This window comes from Excalfactoria chinensis, chromosome 8, assembly GCF_039878825.1.
Source record: "Excalfactoria chinensis isolate bCotChi1 chromosome 8, bCotChi1.hap2, whole genome shotgun sequence".
NCBI lineage: Eukaryota > Metazoa > Chordata > Aves > Galliformes > Phasianidae > Excalfactoria > Excalfactoria chinensis.
In genome coordinates, this window is record NC_092832.1 from 2,187,865 (window position 1) to 2,209,721 (window position 21,857).

Consider the following 21,857-nt stretch of genomic DNA (forward strand, 5'->3'; position numbering starts at 1 on the left):
TTTTCTTTTCTTTTCTTTTCTTTTCTTTTCTTTTCTTTTCTTTTCTTTTCTTTTCTTTTCTTTTCTTTTCTTTTCTTTTCTTTTCTTTTCTTTTCTTTTCTTTTCTTCTTCTCTTTTCTCTTTTCTTCTCTTCTCTTTTCTTCTCTTCTCTTTTCTTTTCTCTTCTTTCTTTTCTTTTCTTTCTTTTCTTCTCTTCTCTTCTCTTCTCTTCTCTTCTCTTCTCTTCTCTTCTCTTCTCTTCTCTTCTCTTCTCTTCTCTTCTCTTCTCTTCTCTTCTCTTCTCTTCTCTTCTCTTCTCTTCTCTTCTCTTCTCTTCTCTCCTCTCCTCTTCTTCTCTTTTCTCTTCTTCTCTTTTCTTCTCTTTTCTTCTCTTTTCTTCTCTTTCTTATTTTCTTTATGTTTATGGAGTCTAGTTTTTTGTAGACTGAACATCTTCATTATTCCCAGAACGCCCTGATTCCAACTAGTTGATCACTAGTAGGCTAAAAATTAGTTTCATACTTTTAATGTGGCACAAGAAATAAAATAAGTACTTTTTTTTCCAGATAAATGCCCTTCTGGATTATTATTCAATTGTTGTATTTTTATATAATGTTTTACTTTAATTATATGATTATTATACATCCAGTTGGATTGCATAAAAATTAAATGATGTCCGTCTGGAGACTATTTTGGCTTCTTCTTTCTGAGCACATATTTAGGTCTCAAGAAGAACTTTCCATCTGAAGCAAAGGAAGATATTTAAAAACATAAAGAAGAAATAGGAATTGATGAAGTATCTTAGAAATGAATTTGTAAGAAGGGGAAAATATCTCAGGTGTTTTAATACAACATAGCAATATTCTTATTGAAGGAATAAATATATTTGAATGCTTTATTTACCACTGCTGCATATTTATATTCTTTTACTTTCTGTGGGTGTAAGAGGACTTCTTGCTTTTTGTTCAACTTGTTAAACCATGGCCATAAAGACTGCCAGATGTAACAATTAGTAAAATCATATTGCTTATTTCTGTGTTTTATTATAGTTGCAAATATATACCAAAGGAGAGATCTGATGATGGAAGTAGGAATCGTAACCGAGAAGGTCATACGTCACAGTTTGGCCTGGTTCATTGTATCAGTGCAATAGCAAGCCAGAATTCTGACACAGACAAAGCGTGTGAGATACATTATTTATCAGTAGAAGAAAGCTGTGATTGGAAACCAAATAGGAATTCATTTAGAAGTTAATTTAGGGGGAAATATGCTGACTTTAGTCCTGCTGAGCTTCCTAGTACAGTAAGTAAGAGAAATTATCTGAATGTCTGTTGGTGAAAGAGTAATCCTTACAAATATATGGTGAAATCAGGCAGACGAGGAGTCACTAAAGAAAATAAGGTCCTTCTTGGCTGTTTCTAAGTGCAGCCTAGCTACCGATTAGGCTGTGACTCAGAATTAAATTGCAAATGAACTAACTCAAAAGTCTACCAAATTTATTTTAATTGAAATTAAATGAAGTTTAATTCAACAATTAGATTCTAAAACTTCAGTTATAAGGGAATTATTATTATTATTATTTATCTTCCTGTGCTTGAACATAAAGTACTAGTTTTATATGTAAATTTTTTTCCCATTGGAAATCAAAACAAAAAAAACCAACCAAACAAAAACAAGTTGACCTTAACATCATGGGCACAAACTCAGATTTCATGTGATGTGGTGCCACCAAAATAATTGATATAAATTTCCCCCACTTTATTCTCTACTAACCTACAGACTACAGACAGCAAAGATATTTGTATTGTTCTCTTCTGGCATTATTTAGCAGAACTTTCTTGGAAGTGCCACATTCTGCCATCTCAGAATATAAGTTTTATGCCAGAATGTATAAACAATCAAAGAACCTAATTCTGATCCAGAGGTAGGCACATTTGTTCCATCTCATTAACAGATTAATAGATTCAACAGTTTAATCACTAGAGAATATTTTATACTGAATTTGAATCTCAACAGTACAGATGATGCTTAAGTAAGCAGTTGAAAATAGGTATTTCTAGGTGAACATTTCAGTGTGCACTTGGGATGAGTGGACAATAGTGTACATGCAACTTAGTATTTATTCTTTCTATAAATACACAAAATAACCAGGCAAAGTAGAGGATTATGGAGACTTCTGAAAACTTTTGTGGAAATGGTTTTCTCTTTTGTAAGGTAAGATCAGTTGCATAGACAGCCTTTCACCTGTCTTCTGTTGAGAGAATGCAACCTTTCATTACTGTGCACCTCACTCTGTCCATCTTAAAACACTCAATATTGCAACTCTGGGAGTCTGTATGTCATGTTAAGCAACTTGAAAAGGGCATGCCTTTTCAAGTCTCAGAGGTGTAGCAAGTAAAGCATCATTACTGTTGTCACTTCTGCTCAGAATAAACATTTGGATCTAATTCCTAAGAATAAAACATTCCTCGATTTTAGACTTTTCTGTGTTTTCTCTTAAAACCACGAGCCCCTATATTTTATTTACCTACAACGTGTGTTCAACACACACAGAAGTATATCAAGATTACTGCTTTTGTGTAAGAAGAAAGAATCCCACAGCATTTCTTTTTAATAACTGTTCAGCTACAAAATTTTATTGGTATCCTTCTATGTTCCCTCTAGAGGATGTAATGCACAAAAGCATTGCCACGGAACATATAAAATTACAAATGAAATTTATTGTAAAAAGTAGAATGTCTTCTAGACTGGTGTCAGTATTTATTTCATTCATAAACCAAAACTGCAGGTATAATATATTCATTGTCAGCAAGTTCATGTGTGTAAATTGCCATCCAACAGTATTGACTGATATAAGACAGATATTGAAAAGACAATTTAAATTTACTCTTCCAAACATAAACTGTTCCACAAAAGCACTGTAAAAACTCCTTCAAGGTTTTGTGTTGTGCTTCACATTTATGGTTAACTACATAATTTGGTTGTGTCATAATCCACTGTGTTTGGCAATTTGGCATTAAATGCCTGCAAAGCAGATTGAATTCTCACCACTTCACTGGTAGACAGTTTGAGTCTATGACGGAGCAAGCAAGAGAAGAGGTCTAGACGACGTTGACCAGGTGGAGAGAGTTTATTTACACGATCGCGTATCTCTAACAGCTGCAAAAGTGCGGAGTCCTGTGATCCCTGAGTATAGGGGTAGTCCAGCTGCAAAATCAAGTCTCGAATTGCTTCTGGGTCAAAGTGCATGCTGTAGCCAAACACTTGGATGTTATTGATTTTCATGTAGCCCAGATTTCTTGAGGGATCAATAAATTCCAGGGGTTCATAGTAGATGCTTTCATTGCCATTTGGACCATTTGACTTTATTCGACTCCTCAAGTAGATGTGTACTGTTTCAAAAAATGTCTTCCACTTGTTGCCCAGTGTCAGTGTCCAATTATAACACTGAAGGGGTAAGTCCAGCTTAGTCCGCTCCCAGTCTGGGAAATTATTTTCATTCACAGGCATAAACCAGCTCTCAGAGTGGCTGCCCCCAAAAGGGTTGACATAAACAGCAAGAACAGGCTCTAAGGTGCTGTTTTTAGTTAGGCAGATTTGAAGAGAGAGGCCTAGTATCATATGGACCAGGCTAGACTTGTACTTGTTACTCTTAAGAGTAAGGAGCATCCGCTTGCGCCAAGAAGGATCAAACCAGTTGTTGAGGCGCATGTCATTGCTGATGAAAATTGCATGCACCTCAATTCTCCGATCTGTCTTCTGCAGTAAATACTTCATTTCCAGGTCCTGAAGGTCAGTCTCAAACCCAATGTAGTGCTCTGTTGATTCTGCCACTTCAGGCTTGCAAATCCCCTGGCTTAGCATGTATCCAGCATTACAGCTCCCACAGCGGGTACGATTGTCAGGAGCACAGCTCAGACAAGCAGAACCATCTCCAACTGTGCAAGGAAGGAACCCATGGCAGGCAACCTGGTCATTAGGGCAGGTGCATGTGTGGGTCTCTTCAGAAAAGCTTCCCAGAAGGCCATTTTCATTGCAGTAGAGAAAGGATTGGATGCGGTTGAGCCAGTAGTTGGAGGATCTGCAATTTTAAAATACTATACTTTAGCACAAAGAGACACCTGAAAACAATAAATACAACCTTGCATTTTTTTTTTCTTTCTTTTCTTTCTTTTTTTTCTTTTTTTAACCAGAACGAGAAAGATGAAAGTGTTTTCAGTAACAGATTAAGGCACTATGAGCATAACTAAAGTCAGATGACAGCATCTGCTGTCAAATAAATACAAATATAAATTGCCTTTTTGCAATGCAAAACCACAAAAAAAAACTTGCCTTATAAACTCGCACAGTAAGAACATTTGGATCATGCATTTTCTCTGTATCTCTGTCAAGAAAGCCTGTCAGAGTCATTTTTTTCTGTAGTTGTCTTCAGATTAACATCTTGAAATGTTATACAGTTGAGATTTCTTTTCCTCATACTATTTGCTCAGGGAGGTGCTTTGGATGTATCTGTGTATGATTTGGTATCATTATGCTGTTTTGTTATGAAGATTTTTGTAAGCCTGAAAGCCTTCTTGTTTCTAGTTGTTACTGCTTTGATTTATAGGTAGAGAGGAATGGAGTGACCATAATGCTTACCTGGAATAGCAAGTAGGGCCCCACTAAACCAAATTCAGTCTTAATTCTTCAAATTAATTCCAACACAATAACATCATCATATAATCACATAAAGGCTTCTGTTAGAAGAAACCTTGAAGATCACGTAGTTCCTACCACTGCCATGGGCACGATTCCCATATCCTTATGAGAAGTCAGTGATGACCATGCTGTGTTTACTTTTCATCTTCTGAGATGAAATTAAATGATTGTTTTAATGTTTTTCTTGTCAACTTATTTTAGTTTCACAAAAAACAATAGACAATGTACTAAATCACACTGTGAGAACATACTGAAACCAGTAATTTAGTCTGATGAGGTACAATTACTAGCAGAAAGGCAATGTAAGAAACACAGTTGCATGGACATAGACAAGACAAATGTTATCTCCTTTCTTGTCTGCACTTTTTGTTCCTTTATAATAATTCTCACAGTGCAGAGCTTCAAGAACTTGTTTTCACTGCTGCGGAGTCTGTTCTACTGTTGCCATGTGAAAAACAAAAATGCAAAAATAAAATCCAGTACAATCATTTTAGACTCCGGTGACTCTGTTTTCTGTTTTGGGGCTTTGGAGATTCTGCTTTCTGATTGTTTCTATGCCATCCCCAACCCCTTTTCTTTTTTCTTTTGTACATATTGTCCATCAGTACTTTTAAGGAAGTATATACAATAAGATATACAATCTGAATGCCTAAACTATTTGCTTCTCTATGCTTAGTTGAAAGTTAAAGTGAAGAAAAAAATGCTTGGAAAGCTTACACCATTCCTGAATAAAAACAGTGCATTCATTCTAGAAACAAATGTAATGTCACAACATAAATGTTATTCCAAAACTGAGTAGAATTTTAAACCAACAGATTTCCAAGGTAGAATCAGAGTTCCCAGGTACTTTGTCTGGCTCATTTTGACAGTAATCTATGCCCACTAAGTTTGTTCCAGCAGCTCATAGAACGTGCAGTTGGGGTACGTTACAACCTCAGTTCCTCTTATGTGTTGGACTTTGCAGCCAGGCTGTATCTCACATGGTCTGTCATATTATTGTTAGGCTTATAATGCATGACCATCATCAAAACAGAGAAGACTACTGTCTGAAGGATTGAAAATACCCTTCCAAAGGTTTCCTGTTGTAGCTTTTTGCTAACTCAGAATCACAGAATGGCAGAGGTTAGAAGGGATCACTGGAGGACATCTGATCAAGCACTCCTGCTCAAATATGGACACCCAACACCTTATAGGCCTGAGTTCCTATGTAATAACCAACACTTACTCAGATTCCAAAAGATGTTAGATGAACATAGAAAAATGCCTTTTTGAAAGAAAAAAATAACAACCCCAAACCACTTTCCTTTGGATCTTTGGGTTATTCATTTACTTCAGAGTAACCTTTAAGATTTTATCTTATTTCGATTTGTTACCTTGGACAGATAATAAGATGGATTTCAAGGATGTGTCACTTGCTCTTTCATCTCCAGTTTTTTTGCTTGTTAGTTGGATGTTAACACTGACCATGGTTTAAGACTAGTATGTACCACACAAGTATTGCATCAAGGTGATGTGCTCATTTGTCTAACAGCTAATATTGCTTGGATTTGTAAGAGTGAATTTTAGCATCCTCTCTCACCTCTCTTGAAATCAAAAGTGCTATGTCTTTGAAAATTCATGTTGTACATTAGTAGTACAATTCCAGAAATACATTAAAAAAATATTCAACATAGACCAGCTCTGAGCGTACAGTTATAAATTTGAATTCAGGCCAGTAGAGGATAAACATCTGCAGACAATCTAAAGACATTTTGTTTATGACAGAGCATTTACTATAGAAACTAAATCTGCCAGTATCACACACAAAAAACATCAGCCATATTATGTAGTTTGTAGAACCTAGGGATACTCCTGCATTCTGCATTACATTTGCATTCTAGTCAGATGTATGTACACTGTGCCTGAGATGCAAAGCTGAACAAAGTCTTGCAATTGCATCGGTTTCTCAGCAGAGATGGGCAGCTTGGATTTCGCACAGTTCTAGTCTGGACAAGAAATTTCTGTATTCCTACTGGCTTGGAGCCCAGGAAGAGATATCTTTCACCTACACACTAGCTATGATTTCTGGAGCTCGATTTTAGATATTTTCTGATAGATTTGTGCGTAGTACTTTGTTGAGGTATATATTTGTCATTGGATAGGTTTTAGCAGTGGAGAAGGGGCCTTGGTGATCAGAGGCTGTCCTGTGTGACGAGGAAAAAATGTCACAGAGGTAAGGACAGATCGCAGCCATCTGCTCCTTATTCTTTTGCACTGCCTGGGGCAAGAGGAAGTAGAAAATTTAGGAGAGAAGAAGTGAAGTTGAGTCAGGAAAAATATGTGCCTGAGAAGGTATCCAGCTTGTCCTACCCTGCCTGTTCAACCCCCATTTTGGGTGGAATAAAAGAGGATGTCTCCTCACGTAAACATGCCTGAGAATAACCATTCTCAGATTGGACAAGTGTGCTCTGAACACACAGGGTGAGCCAGACACAAAGAGAAGAGAGTCCGCAAAATGATTGCAGACTGATAAAGAAAGGGCAGCTGGGAGAGCAGGAAATAAATTGTCTTGGTCCACAGAGGAGAGGGAAGAAGGGAAACCTAGTGAGGAAAATGATTTTGTTGGAAGAGGAGGCTTTTAAGTTGCTGAAATAAGTTTTCTGAAATCAACAAAATCAATGTACAGGGAAATGTTGACTGGACTTCAGCAAATCTTATCTTTAGGCACACAGTTTTTAAACTTTTTTCCTTATTTTAGATCTAATCTACTACAGTTATTTCGACAAGCAAAATGTTATTATTATGTTCTGTTACTATGACAGGCAAAAAAATGGCACTTTTTTTCTTTGAATATTTAATGAGAGGGATAGAATAAGCAGTATAAAAATCTTCATGAAATTACAGAGTGAACGAAGCTTTAGCTGCAAATTTCTAACTTAAAATGTAGTTTTTTAAACAACTATATTCTTACTCAAGAGAAACAAGAACTTCAGATTTGATTTAGAGGGAGAGGCCTTTTTTTTCCTAATTCAAATGAAAAACATCAACCTTCTAACTTTTTAAATTCATTACCTTGCTTTAACAGACAGATTCCAAGACATTCTAATTGCATCTTTCTCTGATCAATTTACAAGCAGAAGTATTTAAAAAAAAAAAAAAATGGAAATTGCTTTGTTTGATTATTGTTTTGTGTTGTTTTTAATTTGTCATTAAGGAATACCTCTGCACTTTCTAAAGGTATTACTTTTTCTCAGGCAAGGTATGAAAACTAAGTGAAAATAAAAGAAATGTCAGGATTACCTACTTTATGTGAGCCACTCATACTTAATTAGAAGAAAAAGAATAAAACAGATAGCAGTTTTAAACTAAAGAGAATAGATTTAGATTAGGTATAAGGAAGCTGGTATCTCCTCAGAAGTTGGTAAGGCATGGGAACACGTTGCCCAGAGAAGTTGTAGATGTTCCATCCCCAGAAATATTCAAGGCCTTTGCACAACTTGAGGGGTCTATGCCCATGGTAGGTGGCAGGACTAGATGAAGCTGAAAAGTACTTTCCAACCCAAATCGTTCTATGACTTCTAAGTATCATGCCCTCTATAGCTTCATGATTTATGGTTCTGCCCTTCCTCAATGCCTATAGCCAATAGAAGCAAATTGAGTCTCTAATACCTAAAAAGAAGACAAACTTCTCTTCCTGTGTGATGTATAAGCCATCAGCTTTCCCTGTCCTATTAGAAGATTTGTCTAACTTTTCTCATCCAATCTATGCTAACACCAGAATTTGAGGTACACTGAGTTGTTTAATATCCTCCACAAGTCTGACTGAAAATATCTAATAGATAATTGACTACAGGTCAACAACTACATATATACTACACCATATAGTTATCTTTTTGGAATTTAATGGAATTCTGTTGTTTATTTTTTCTCTTTGGACTTACTACGGCCCCCAGACAGCAGTAGCATGTGGCAATAGTTTTTTAATCTTAGTGCACTATCTTCTACATCATCATTTCATGAGACTTCCTTTTTCTACTACATCAGGTCAAATTATTCTTTAATTTTCTACATTAGATGAGTCAACTAGTACTTGATTGTTTAGCTACTCTATGCAAATTTATCGCCCCTAATCCATGCCTTTCATTTTTTGCCATATTCAAAATCCACTGCTTAGCCTGTCATCGGAATGTAAGAAAAATGTTTATTGAATCTGTCATAAATCTTCAATGCACCTTTCCACTCTTCCATTTTTCCAAAGCTGGATTGATATCTATGCTCTACAGTAATCACTGGGAAAAGATCCTCTTCAGCTTCATAAGGTAGGATCTGAATCTCTGACTTTAATCTCCTCAGTTCTATATTAATGGCAATAATATGCTTTGCTCAAAATTTAGAGTACTTTTAGTTTTTCTCTTCAGGTTTACTAAGTTCTTAGTACATTACTCCAATCCTTACTAAACAATTCTGTATACAGTCCCAGTGTCCTTTTACCTTTAATTTGTTCTATTTAATCAGTTATATTCTCATTGTGTTAATGAAGGACTAATTAGAAAGTTAAGAAGCTACTTATCTTAGCAGTTGCTACTTGCATACATAGACTAATAAATAAATGCATACAATGAGTATCTGGGGGAGGATTGAAAAGGCTCACCAATTATCCTTTTAATGAGACTGTAAACAATATTATTTGATTTGAGAAATTAAATTTACTGGCCGGATGTGCTTGTTTTTCAAACACTGAGCTGCAGAACTTTGCAGTTTCAAACAAGATGAAACAATAAAAATACTCCTATTTCAATAAGCTTTAAATCAAAATCTGATGCCCAAAATATCCATGCTTTCATGTTCACACAATATAACGTGATAAACTATTATCAGAAACTGTTTTAGTGAATAGTAGACTTGATATCATAATTCTGTTGTTGCATTAAAGTGATATGTAATTTAAAGAAAACAATCAGTCGTAGTATAGGATACCACATATCAAATTATATGATTAATTAGAGCTTCCTCAAAGTTTCTTAGAATTTTTTTCTTTTTTCTTGATTAATACAGGGTTGTGGAAATAAACCTTTCAAAATAAAATGCAAAGTCACAAAAGAGCTGTTCAATTGAGGCTGAAATTTCTAAGTAAACATAAATGTTACTGATTTCTTCCCAGCTGAATTATTGTCTTTACAGAAAATGGACCACTGAGCGAGATAACCCATAAAAACCACAAACAACTGTAAACCTTTCAGTTATAACTATTTGAGGGCTTCAGTTTCATCCTTGAGTGAAAAGAGTTTCTGTCATGGTTTTATGATTTTTGGTTATTGGTATTCCACATCATAACAACAGGTAGCGCACTGGCTGTTAAAGTTAATGCTCCAGTTCCAGGCACTTGTCCCAGAAGAGAAGAACTACATTCCCCAGAAGACTGTTCGCCATGTTGTCATCTGACACCCTTTTTCCTTCGCCTCTCCTCGCTGTTGTTCATCCTGACTGCACTACTGTAAGGCCTACAGCTTTCAGATACTCTCACATTATATTTTATTTATTAGCTTCAATTCTAATTATATTGTATTATAGTGTATTATCTTGCATTCCAGTACCGTATTTAGTAAATTAGTTTGTTTCTCCTCAGATTGTTGCTGCAGTTTTTAATTATTTTGTGTTCCCATTTCCCTTTTCCAGAGGTGCGGATTTGCAAAATCCCTTCACCCCAGAACTGGGCCAAACCTGCCCACAGACAGTTTCTGATCATCCAAACCAACATATTTGTCTAATACTATTTAATTATTTTGACCATATTCATCAATATGAAAAGATGGCATCTTGTGTGACAATCTTTCACAAGTCTTTCACAACTTTAGAAATCTGCATGGAAAGAGATTTCTGTTTAATTATGATTTAATAACAGGCACAGCCAGTTGAAGGAATAAATTGCATTTTCTTAAATTTAACACTTTTGGTTACAGAAGAAAACCAGGCTCTTGCTGGATGATCAAGATTTTTTGTGGGTAAATTTCCTGTTGCATAGAATGAGTTGGCTACCATACTTTGAGCTAAAATATTTACAGGGCAAAGTCTGCCATGTAATCTTACATTTACACAACCACAGTAAAAAATAATATAATTCTACTGATATCAAATCTGATAATTAGAGAATCTTTACCTGTTAAGAAATAGAAACCTTAATTGTTTTGTACATGAAGGAATTCTATCTGAAGTTGCACTCCAATGCCTCTTTATGAAGTACTCTCTAATTCTTAATTCTAACGTGTCTCAAAAATATTTTCTATTGTTTTTCATCTATTTTCTATTGTTTTTCAGCCTTACCTTTAAAAAAATAGTTTTTTGGACCATTAACAATTGGAAGTTAAAATAAAAAAAACTTATGGTAACTCTTATTCAAGACGAAATAACATTTAACATAAGAACAAAGCAGTATGGTCATCTTATATAATAGCTATAGCAAGTACTTAATCATGATATGACACTTTTACCTCCCTCTCTGCCTCACTAAGTGCTTAACATCTGTTGTACATCAGATGGTTCAGTAGCAGATGATGAGTACTCAGTGAGGCAGATGCTATGTAAAAAAAAGTGAAGACGATTTAACAGGAAGTGTATAGGCATTAAAATACCCATTACCTATTTTTCCTTTCTCTGGAGATTGAGTCCAGTATAAATCTGTAAGACAGGAACATCAAAAGCAAAAGCACTTACAAGTCTCTTTAAAATGTCCTGTTCTTGATCTTCTGGGATCACCTCTTGGGAAGGACAAATAAGAATCAAAGTACTTAGTTTCTTTGCTGAGGTTCATAACAGGAACATTAATTGTTGCCAAATTTGTTAATGGCCTTTATGTGAATGTACCTTTCGTCTGGGAGTCAAACTACAGACCTGACAGTTGTCATGAATGTGAATGACTGATGGGAAGACTGAGTGTTTTTAGCTTATCCAGCCTCACAAAAAGCAGTGCTATATGCAGCGTTCCAATAAACATGCCTGCAATTATTTGATTACAGCTCATGTTACAGATGTGTCAGTGAGACTCTCAGTGACAGCCTCAACTCTGGTTCAAAATGATCACAAATGGGAGCAAGGCAGATAGATGTTCCAAGTTCACACCTTACAATTTCATACCTGGCTCCACCCGAGTCGGATGTTTTAAAGCTCTTCTAAAGGTCCGCTCTAACTACATAGCCAATGTTGTAAACAAGGATACTGTATTATTTATCTCGGAGCATCCTGGGAGGTGGAGAATGAATATGATATTTTTCTGAATGTACATAATGGAAAGAATAGCTTCTAATTAGGAAGTAACCTTTGCTAAAACTCTATGATGCTGTGCAGAAGTAGGGTATTAATTACATGTGAAAATTGGACAGAAATATTTTTTACCATATGCTAAAATTGTTTTCAAAAAGAGACTGTGGGAATTAAAAAAAAAAAAATCATTTGAGACCAATGTATATTAACTACACTATGGGAAAAGATTTGAGGTACCAGGAGGATAACTCTGCATTTAGCAATAATAACAACTGAATCTACTTTGATTTATTAAAGTAAAATACCATCTTCTCCATTCTTAATCACATCTAAGAGTAATCTCTGCAGATCCCCCAGCTCTTGTGCCACCATTCTGCAGGTTTTGCTGAAGCAGTGACTGGTACAGTATATTTTAAAAGCAATAATGCAAGTCAAATCTGAATTCCAGATAATCTGTAATATAAGATGCAGAGGAAATAGGTTCCAATAGAAAAATTCATAGACCTTGTAGAATAAAACTGCCATGAGTTACATGGTATTTCATGCAATAAAATATTTTGACATAGAAAAAATATTCTTAGTCATTTAGATTAAGTTGATTGACCTTCATCTGAGGAGAGGCAGCTGCTAGCTAAGTTGTCATTACATCTTATGAATATCTTATTAGACTACTGTCATCGTTCTATTGATTAAACAAAGGCACATCCAATTTGACCATCACCTTAAAATTTCAGAAACTCTCCTTCTACAAAGCAAAGCTTTTAGCAATGACTTCTGAGTGTTTTTCCTTTTGTTTCAAGTAAAAGGATGATTGTGACAACACAGCTAGAAGCAGCTGGAATTTGATCTCTGAGTTAATGCATCCATTAAGTTATTTCACTTTTAAAAAATATTTAGGGCTTACTGATTTTTTTCTGGTTATAAAGGCTCTGTATTTTGCTTGATTTTTTAGAGGGTCTTTGCAGCACATTTTGTATTTATTCTCAAAAATCTGCAGGTTTAACTGCAGTAATGTTGCACCTCCTTTACTCTTGTACTCTGAAGCACCTCCAAGCAAATAACAGTCACATACAAATCATGTTAAGATAACAAATCCGTTTTTTTTTGTCATGCCTATAATCATAATGACCAATGAGATAAGGTGGAATCAGAATCAAATTGCTTTGTAGTTCTAGCTACTTATTAAAAAAGCTTCAAATCAGAGACAAGCTTTGGAAGCTTTTACTAAACAATGATCCATAGCTCATAAATAATGACTGATAGTACAGCAGGGACAAAGGCAATACCAGTCAAATGAATCAATTGTGTCAACAAGCAAAATGAGAGAAGAATTAGAAGTGCTAGGAAAAATAAGATTTCTAATGTGCAGGAGGAAGAAAAATGTTATGAAAATTATAATAATACAGAAGATACAAAATCGCACCTGTTTCTTAAGGCCACTCATCTCTACATATATCTGTACTTGTTTTTGCAGTGTTAGGCAGTTATGAAATTCATCTTAGGACACAGATTATCCATTCATTCCTTAGGCTTTAACAGGCATTGCCAGATGCACATATTAAAATAACTTTTTTTTAAAAAAAAGCTTGCATGAAAGTTTTAGTGATTTTTCTGATTGATAGGCATATTTAAAACACTAGAAAAATAACTATCAAGCTTTTTATAACACAATCAATCTTCTTCTGTCAAGAACAGAAAAGAAGTTATAAAATTGGACAAACTGCTAATAGGCTTCCCACTACTTTTACAGAGAAACTGAAATAAGAACATAAGAACCAGATAATTCCATGTCCAGAACCTTACACATTGTAGAGGCTCATGCACTAGCATGAGACTGACCTAATGAGATGACAACAAAAAGAATATTGCTGTGCATATATGAATGCTTAGATATTGAAAATGGTATGATTAGTGTTGCTCTGCATCATTACTTACAGCTTCACATTGTTACAGCTCAATCAATGACATGTCTTTGCTTTGTATTGAGCTGTCTGTAAGGTAGATACAGAAATGAATAAACTAAATGGAAGAACCATTGATTTACAAAATGGAGTGAAAAATTAGATTTTGAAATTAAAGATATACCACCTAATAATGTAAGCTGGAAAAGTAGTTAATTTAGGGTTATCTTTGGATCTGAAGTTATACATAGCAATGAATCAATTGCAATATAATTATGAGGACAGGGATTCCTCAGATTATTTTAATATGCTGACATGAACCTAATTTGAATAGTTAATTTATGGAAGGAAGTGAGAAAGTAGGAGCTGCTAAAACCAACTGGATTCCCTTATCAACATACATCCCAAGATCTGATTCTCAGTTGGAAGATAGTGAAAGATGTAGCTATAAATTCCACGTTACAATAACAAGACCACAGAATCACAGAATTACTGGGGCTGGAAGGGACCTCAAAAGATCATTGAGCCCATTCCCACAGCTAAAGCAGGTACAGTACAAGTCACACAGGTAGATGTCCAGACTGCTCTTGAATATCTGTAGAAAAAGACTCCACAACCTCTCTAGGCAACCTTTTCTAGTGTTCCATCACCCTTACCATAAAGAATTTCTTCCTCGTGTTAGTATGTATCTTCCTATGTACAAGTTTTAGGACATTACTCCTTCTCCTATCACTACACACCATCAAGAGCCTGGCCTCATCCATTTGCATCCTACCTCCCTTTAGATATTTATCTACATTTATCAGATCCTCTCTCAGTCCTATTTTCCCCAGGCTGAACAGACACAGGTTACTCAGCCTTTCTGCACATTCAAGGTGCTCTAGGCCCTCTATCACCTCTGTGGCCCTCCATGTGACTCCTTCTAGGAGATCCCCACCTTTTTTGAACTGGGGAGACCAGAACTAGACACAGTAGTCTAAATGTTGCCTTACCAAGGCTGAGTAGAGGGCCATGCATTTTTACTGTACTTCAGGATACCATTGGCCCTCTTGGTCACAAGGACATATTGTTGGCTCATGGCCAACCTGCTGTCTACCAGGACCCCCAGTTCTTCTCAGCAGAGCTCATCTCCAGCAGATCATCTTCCAACCTGTACTGTACCAATGCAAGTGGTTATTCCTCTCCCTGTGCAAGACTCTACAACTTGCTCTTGTTAAACCTCATGAGGTTCTTCTCTGCCCATCTTTTCAGTCTATCGAGGTCTTGCTGAATGGCAGCACAGCTTTCCAGTGTGCCAGCCACTCCTGCCATCTTTGCATAATCAACAGACTTGCTGAGGGTGGACTCACTCTCTTCATCCAGCTTAAACAAGACTGCTAGTTACAGGTCTCCAACCAGACTCTGACCTCTGATGACCACCCTCTGAGCTCTGCCAGTCAGCCAGTTTTTAATCCACCTCACTGTCCACTCACCTATCCCACAATTCCTAAGTTTCATTACAAGGATATTGTGGGAGATGTTGTCAAACGCCTTGCTGAAGTCAAAAATGCAGTATCCTCTGCTCTCCCTTCATCTACCCAGCCAGTCATGGCATCATAGGGATTCCCCCTGGTGCTGACTACACCTGATAACCTTCTTCTCTTTTGACTGCTTGGAGAGGGTATCCAGAACAAGTTGCTCTGTCACCTTTCCAGGGAAAAGATTTCCTGAATCCTCCTTCTTGACCTTTTTGAAGACTGAAGAGACACTGACTATCCTGGAGTCTTCAGGTACCTCTCCTATTTGCTAAGACCTATCAAAGATGATAGTGAGAAATTCACCAGCAGCTCTAGTTTGAACTGAATGGAGTTCTAGAATCAAAAGTATCCTTGAATGAAAATTTAGAATAAGAGTATTCATCAGCCATGTTCTTGCAGTCTTATTCAAAACATGAACACAAATTTCAGAGACAGATAATCATTTTGGAACTGGAAGTAGTTACTTAAAGGTAGTTGCTGAATAGATAAAAGTAATGTGAAAGGGTAATTGATGAAGAGTCTCCAAACCATGCTAATGCCAAACTAAAGTTAAAAAAAAAAAAAAAACAACCTTGAATTGACTAAAGCATCCAAAGTTACAGTAGTGGTGAGGGGTAAATTTGAGTATGAGAAGAGATTTAGTGGCAGAAACATCATGCTTCTATTGAGTGGCTTTCTGGAATTAAGTCTCTTTAATACAAACAAAACTGATGATGGTACTAGACAGTAACAGAAAACAAGGTCATTATAATTCCTGTAGAACTAATACAAGATCATTACAGTACCCTGCGTTCATACTGACTACATACTGTATTCCTAGTTTCGGAGTTCTTATTCACAGATACAAATACTAAAAAATAAAATCAATCAATAAATAGAAATTCTCTTTCCATTCCTGCAGAAGTAGTTATAGCTGTAATCATGGAGGCAGGCTTAGAGACAATCTGAGTCCCGGTATTGGCTTACCACCTTTCTGTGAGAACATAACTACATACTACACATATTGCTCTTCTCTCTTGATGGTGTTCTTAAGTCTTTTTTTTTTTTTTTTTTTTTTTTTTTTTTCATTCTTTGCCTATTTTAATTATAAATTTGGGTGTCTATAGGTGCTACTGTAATATAAGGAGCAATAATCTGTCACATTTTTTTCCATTATGTGGAACTGGAGTTATTACACCAAAGCAAGAAATTCCTGCTGAAGAGTAATGATTTTAATTAAAGAATACAAAACTAAATTCTGTATCCATACCTCATATATTATATATAAAAGAAAACAACAGAGTTTAATGTGATTTTTTTTCCCTCTCGCATTTTAATAATAATTGAAAACAAAATAAATTTATTTAAGCAAACTCTCCATTTTAGTGTAGGCACAAAATACTTCATAGAAGAAGAGAGGTTGTTTTTTTCTCTCATTATATTCTCTATAAATATAGTATCGTACTGGTTTTAAGCAAATAAATTTGTGTATTTCATGTGATAATGTATAATTCTTATAGAAAGATGTCACTGCTGTGTTAATGTAAATGGCCATACATTGCATGTTCATATTATAGATATAATATAGAAATTATGTATTACAAATATAATGTATATTATGCAATAAAATATTATGTAATATGAAATAGAAGACAGTAATAACTAATAATGTTTATTAATAAATTTCAAGTTACTATACCTTAACATTCTTTGTATTAAAACCTAAAAAGGATACTCAAATGCAGTGTTATCCCCTCAGAATTTATTCTGGCAGAACAAAATCATTATATATACTTGTTGCACATGCTACTTTAACTCCTGTGCAATAGTTTGTAACTCTGTCAAGAACTGTTAGGGTAGTGGTCAAAGCCCTAAGCCTGTTAGTGTTCAAGAAACACCCTTATAGAACCAGGAATTGAACTTAATGTTCCACACAGACCCTTTCCAACTCATTTTTTTTTATATGATTCTTCCATTTTATTTGTTTTACAAAACAGGAGTGGGTCAAACTTTTTTTGTTCACTATATTTGCTGCACCAGCATGTTAGCTGTCAAAGATAATCATGGATGTGGGACTGTGTTAATAACCTCCTCCTGAGAGGAAGAGTAATCAACCATAAATCATAATCTGAAGGGACAACTCTTGATGAAAGAAGAGCACATTACTTCTACTAAACTGTGTATGCTGTTTCTGGATACCTGTGGGAATACAAGAAGCACTGTACAGAGCAGCAGCTGTGGAGCAGGATAAACATCATGAGAACCAACGACACCTCTAGAAGAAGAAAGAACGGCTCATGGCTCTGACTGGATAAGTGCCTGCATCAACGGTGGAAGAGTGATTGTGGAATGCTCTGTTGACATGTAAAGGTGGATGGGAAAGTTGTAGGGGTGGATGGAAAAGCTAAAAAAAAGAAAACTTGTGAAGGTATGTAAGTGATGTGAGAACTTGTAATAAATGATTTAGGTTATTCACATCTGAGTCCGTGCATCAGACACTGCAGATACTCAGTCTCATTCTGTTATTATGCGTTTGTATTTATCATAATATCAAAAGGGGAGAAAGAAAATCTCCCCATTCAGAAGAGCTTCCTTAATACTCTGCAATTTTTATCCAAGCGAGTATGTTTCAATTCATTTTCGGGCTTTCTGATTTCCTGCTTGATAAATCTAGCATGTTTCTACTTAAAGGTATACAGAACTATGGAGAAACAGCTTGTTAATACATGCTTATGTACAGCCATGAAATGGTTCTTCTGTTAAATGGGGTCTAGAATATAGAATTGTACTGAAATACAAGCAGCTTTCTTATTTCTAGAGAGCTAGCTACACAGATACTGATGCACAAGCTGCAGAAAAATGCAGTGCTGTTCTTAGTTATTACAGAAGGAAATGCAAGTTATGGCATCTTGCTGTTCCTTGCTTGATGCATTTGTATGACATCTTGGAACTTACATGCAGAGTGAATAGATGATTTTTACCTTGTAAAAAAATGGACAAGTCCTTCAGTTCAGGATCCTTGCACTTTTAACTAGTTTGGCTCAAGAAAGATCATTAAATTTTAAGATTGCAAATCTTTTGTGTAACAAATATTTGTTTGTTTAACAAATCGTTTGTGTAACAAATAATTTCACTGTGATAGTTTTAGAATGTCTGATTGGTAGAATGCTTGCACTACCAAGGTAAATCAAAGGTTACCATCTATTCTTCTCAACACCCTATAAATGTTACTCTACCTTCTATTTTGTTTATAATGAAAGTGACAGCAGAAAAAATGAAGACACTCAGTAGAGAAGATCTGTCTTCCTCAAGAGGCTTTGTGTTGAAGAGTTTTCAACCTAAGCAGACTAAAAGGAAAAGAAGTGGGGTGTAGGATGTGCTCACAAGGGTTTTAGAGGTGCAGTGAGGGAGCGATGAGGACTGCAGGTGGATAACTGCAGAACTTTATGAAGTGCAAGTCTGAAACCTAAATATTCCTTCTGTCTTGTCAGGGATTTCTTACTTTGCAGTGTGGATATCACTGAATAATGAGGAATGAACACAAAAATAGCCCTGATGTCCTCAGGTATACATATCACCCATTATTTCTACTGTTTATCCAATATGCAGCTTGTCTACATGCACTTCCAGGTCTCCCTTACTTGCATTTTGGTAGACAAGGGAACAGCATTTATATTAAAGGGCCTTTTAGAGTTGTACAGAGGGTTTTCTTGGATCTCTTTCAGTCTGCTTACTATGGCACTTCCATTCAGTGCATTAATACCTTTTCCCGTGTTCCTAGATGCTACCATTCCGGGGTGCTTTTGATCGACAGCAAAGGCAAGCAGACTTGTCACTAGGAAAGTAAGAAGGGCACTTACACAAACACTCTCAACTTGATGAGTAATTACATTGCCTCTGCAACACAATCAGTCTCTGCTGGCAAAAGGATTGAGAAGCCCAAATCCACACATAATCCAGTGATTTTCACAGGGCTGCTTACAGCTAGAGCTGATATTAGCAGGAAGTTCAAGAAAAATTGTCCCTGCTCAAATTTTGTCTATTTGGCTGTTTTTTTGACATTAACTCTATGCAGCCGAACACTAACTAATAGAAAGACAAACTGCAGATGGCATAAGTAATGAAAATTAATATTAGATTTATACCTGGCAGGAGTTTCGTGGTCAGTGCTGCTTACCTCAGTATCATTGTCAAACATTAGTATTACCTTATTAAATGCATATTACTTTCTTGATCTATTTACCTCTCTGTGGACTCACTCAGAAAATGATGGCTTTGGGGAAAAGGCTCCCTTTACCTTCAGAGCACTCATGATCAATGACTTACAAAATTCTTAATACCATCTTAAAGCCCTGTGAGAAACCGCATACCTGACTGGAGGCTGGAACTCAGTGATATAATCTTAGAAGTATTATCTGAACTTGAAAATAATCCATATTAATTCAAATGTAACTCTTCAGAGTTATCTTAATGCCACCTAGCAGCTTAAACTAACTGCTTTTATTTTCTATGGAAACCATTTCAATTGTTCTTCACATAGGACATTTTGCTATGTGAACTACCTGTCCATACACAGGTGCTTGAACTCTTACATAAGATATCTACATCCTTTTCTCCAGAAACAAAGGAATTGGGTGTTGTAGGACTATTTAAATTCCCAGGATCGAGTGACTGAGTGAGAAACTTTGAAACTCCAAAGAGTTATGCATAATCTCCAGTGTATCTTACTATAAACTGAAGTTTTTAGGATTGCAACAATTTCCCAACCTCCATATGAAGGCAATATTAGTGCAAAAATAACCATTATAAAGAGAAGAGGAAATGGCTGTTCATTTCAGCATCTCAGTTGCCCTGGGAAGAAGCCTTGCTTACCCTACAGTTATTCTTTTTTGTGCAGACTGATCTTTTTTCCTACTGATGCTACTTAAAGTGTCCCACTGAGCTTAAATGTGGCTGTCAAGCAGGCTGCTTTATAGATGCTTTCAATTTTGAGCATTTTTATACGGCTTATAGGTGTTTGTTTGTTTTTACAGCTCACAATGTGCACCATGAAAAAATGGCCATGCTTTGTTAGTCAGCTTGTATTCAGACAATTCTGTTCAGCATTTAAGATGCATCCTCACTTGAGCAGGTTTAAAAGCAATGTCTGTAATGTCATGCCAATATGCAATCTCCAGTATGCACCTCCACACCAAATCCTTCAGGTAATCCTAAAGCCAGGTATGATTATCAAGTGCATGAACAGAAGGCAAAAACCAGAAAGGTTAAATGATTCCTGACAGGCTGCTTAGATAGCTGATCCCCATGCCCTTTGCTAAAGCATGGATCATTACTTAAAGACAGGGAGCTACAATTTAGGGACAGAACTACATAATGCCAAATTTTGGACAAAACTGAATCAAGAGGAAGGACAGATGAACAAAGAAAGGAGAAAACTCCAAAAGTTTCAACCTGGCAGTGTTGCATCAAAAATAAATATTATCTTTTATGAGCTTTCATAATGTTCTGTGGAAAATTACTATATTTACAGTGTCGGTAAGCATTCTTTTTTTCTTCTTCTTCTTGATCTTTTGTTTTCTGTTTGTTTGCCATTCACGCGCATTATTGGTTAATTATGACCAGCTTAAGCATAACAGTGACAAGGTCTTCCTTTGAATACCATTTGAAGACTGCTAATCAACAGAAGATTATCCATGATATTTTTTTCCAGGGAAACACTGCAAACATTGAGAAATACGTTTCACTTAAAATAATGCATTAAGTCTAGTTCTACACCAAGTGCAAAAATGAAATAGTTTCCTTTTCCGGAGGGAGGGTGGAAACAGTATGGTGTCCTTGGTTCAGATGGAAGGGATGGATTTTAATCCATCAGAAATTCTTATCAGTGAGAACTGATAGATGGATAAGGCTTTCTGCCTCCAAAGAATACTCTACAATGGATCCAAAGATACTACCAAGTGTCACATGATGCCTCAACAGAATGAACCCAGGCCTACCATTTCATTATAACTTTCATCCCAGAACCTTTCCTTATCAACTGCCAACATTACAAAAACAACAATAGAAAAGAAAGCAACTGACATTCAGAAATGTAAAAATTTAAATGGCCTTGACCAAGGATTTTCCTGTATTGGAAAGCCAATTTTGTACTGGGAGCCAATATTGTACTGGGAGCAAAGCCAATATTGTACTGGGAGCCACCTTTCATCTGCCTTTTCCTGCAGCCAGTTCTTTCATTTGCACTGAATGGCTCATGAATGGCTCAAATTTCAGACTGCTTCAGTCTGCGTTGAGTAATGTTGGATATATTAGTCACTCATATAGCAAGCTTTCAGAATCTTTTATACAATGACCTTTGAGCTCATCTTTAGAAATAAGCAGCTCCTCTAATCAGGTTCCACTACAACAGAAGTGATTTGTGAAATGGTTGTTTCAGACACTTCTCATGATTCTCCTGTTTTACAACCAGAGCGGAGCAGGCTCTGAGCAATGAATCTAATTTAGTGCATGAGCAGCACCTGTTGCGTTCAGCACGACAATAACTCAC

The 21,857-nt window shown here is 36.0% G+C and overlaps 1 protein-coding gene across 3 annotated transcripts in view; it reads right to left on the minus strand.

The window, feature by feature from the left end:
- Positions 1 to 678: 678 nt before the first annotated feature.
- BRINP3 (BMP/retinoic acid inducible neural specific 3) overlaps positions 679 to 21,857 on the minus strand; it is a 198,990-nt gene continuing 177,811 nt past the window's right edge. For 2 of the 3 annotated variants that reach the window (XM_072342746.1, XM_072342745.1), the window contains one exon: positions 1,156 to 4,060. In XM_072342746.1, coding sequence (XP_072198847.1) covers positions 2,944 to 4,060 — 1,117 coding nt within the window. In that variant the 3' untranslated portion in view covers positions 1,156 to 2,943. Of the gene's footprint in view, positions 4,061 to 21,857 lie in introns of all 3 variants that reach the window. The other variant, XM_072342744.1, reaches the window with a different exon arrangement.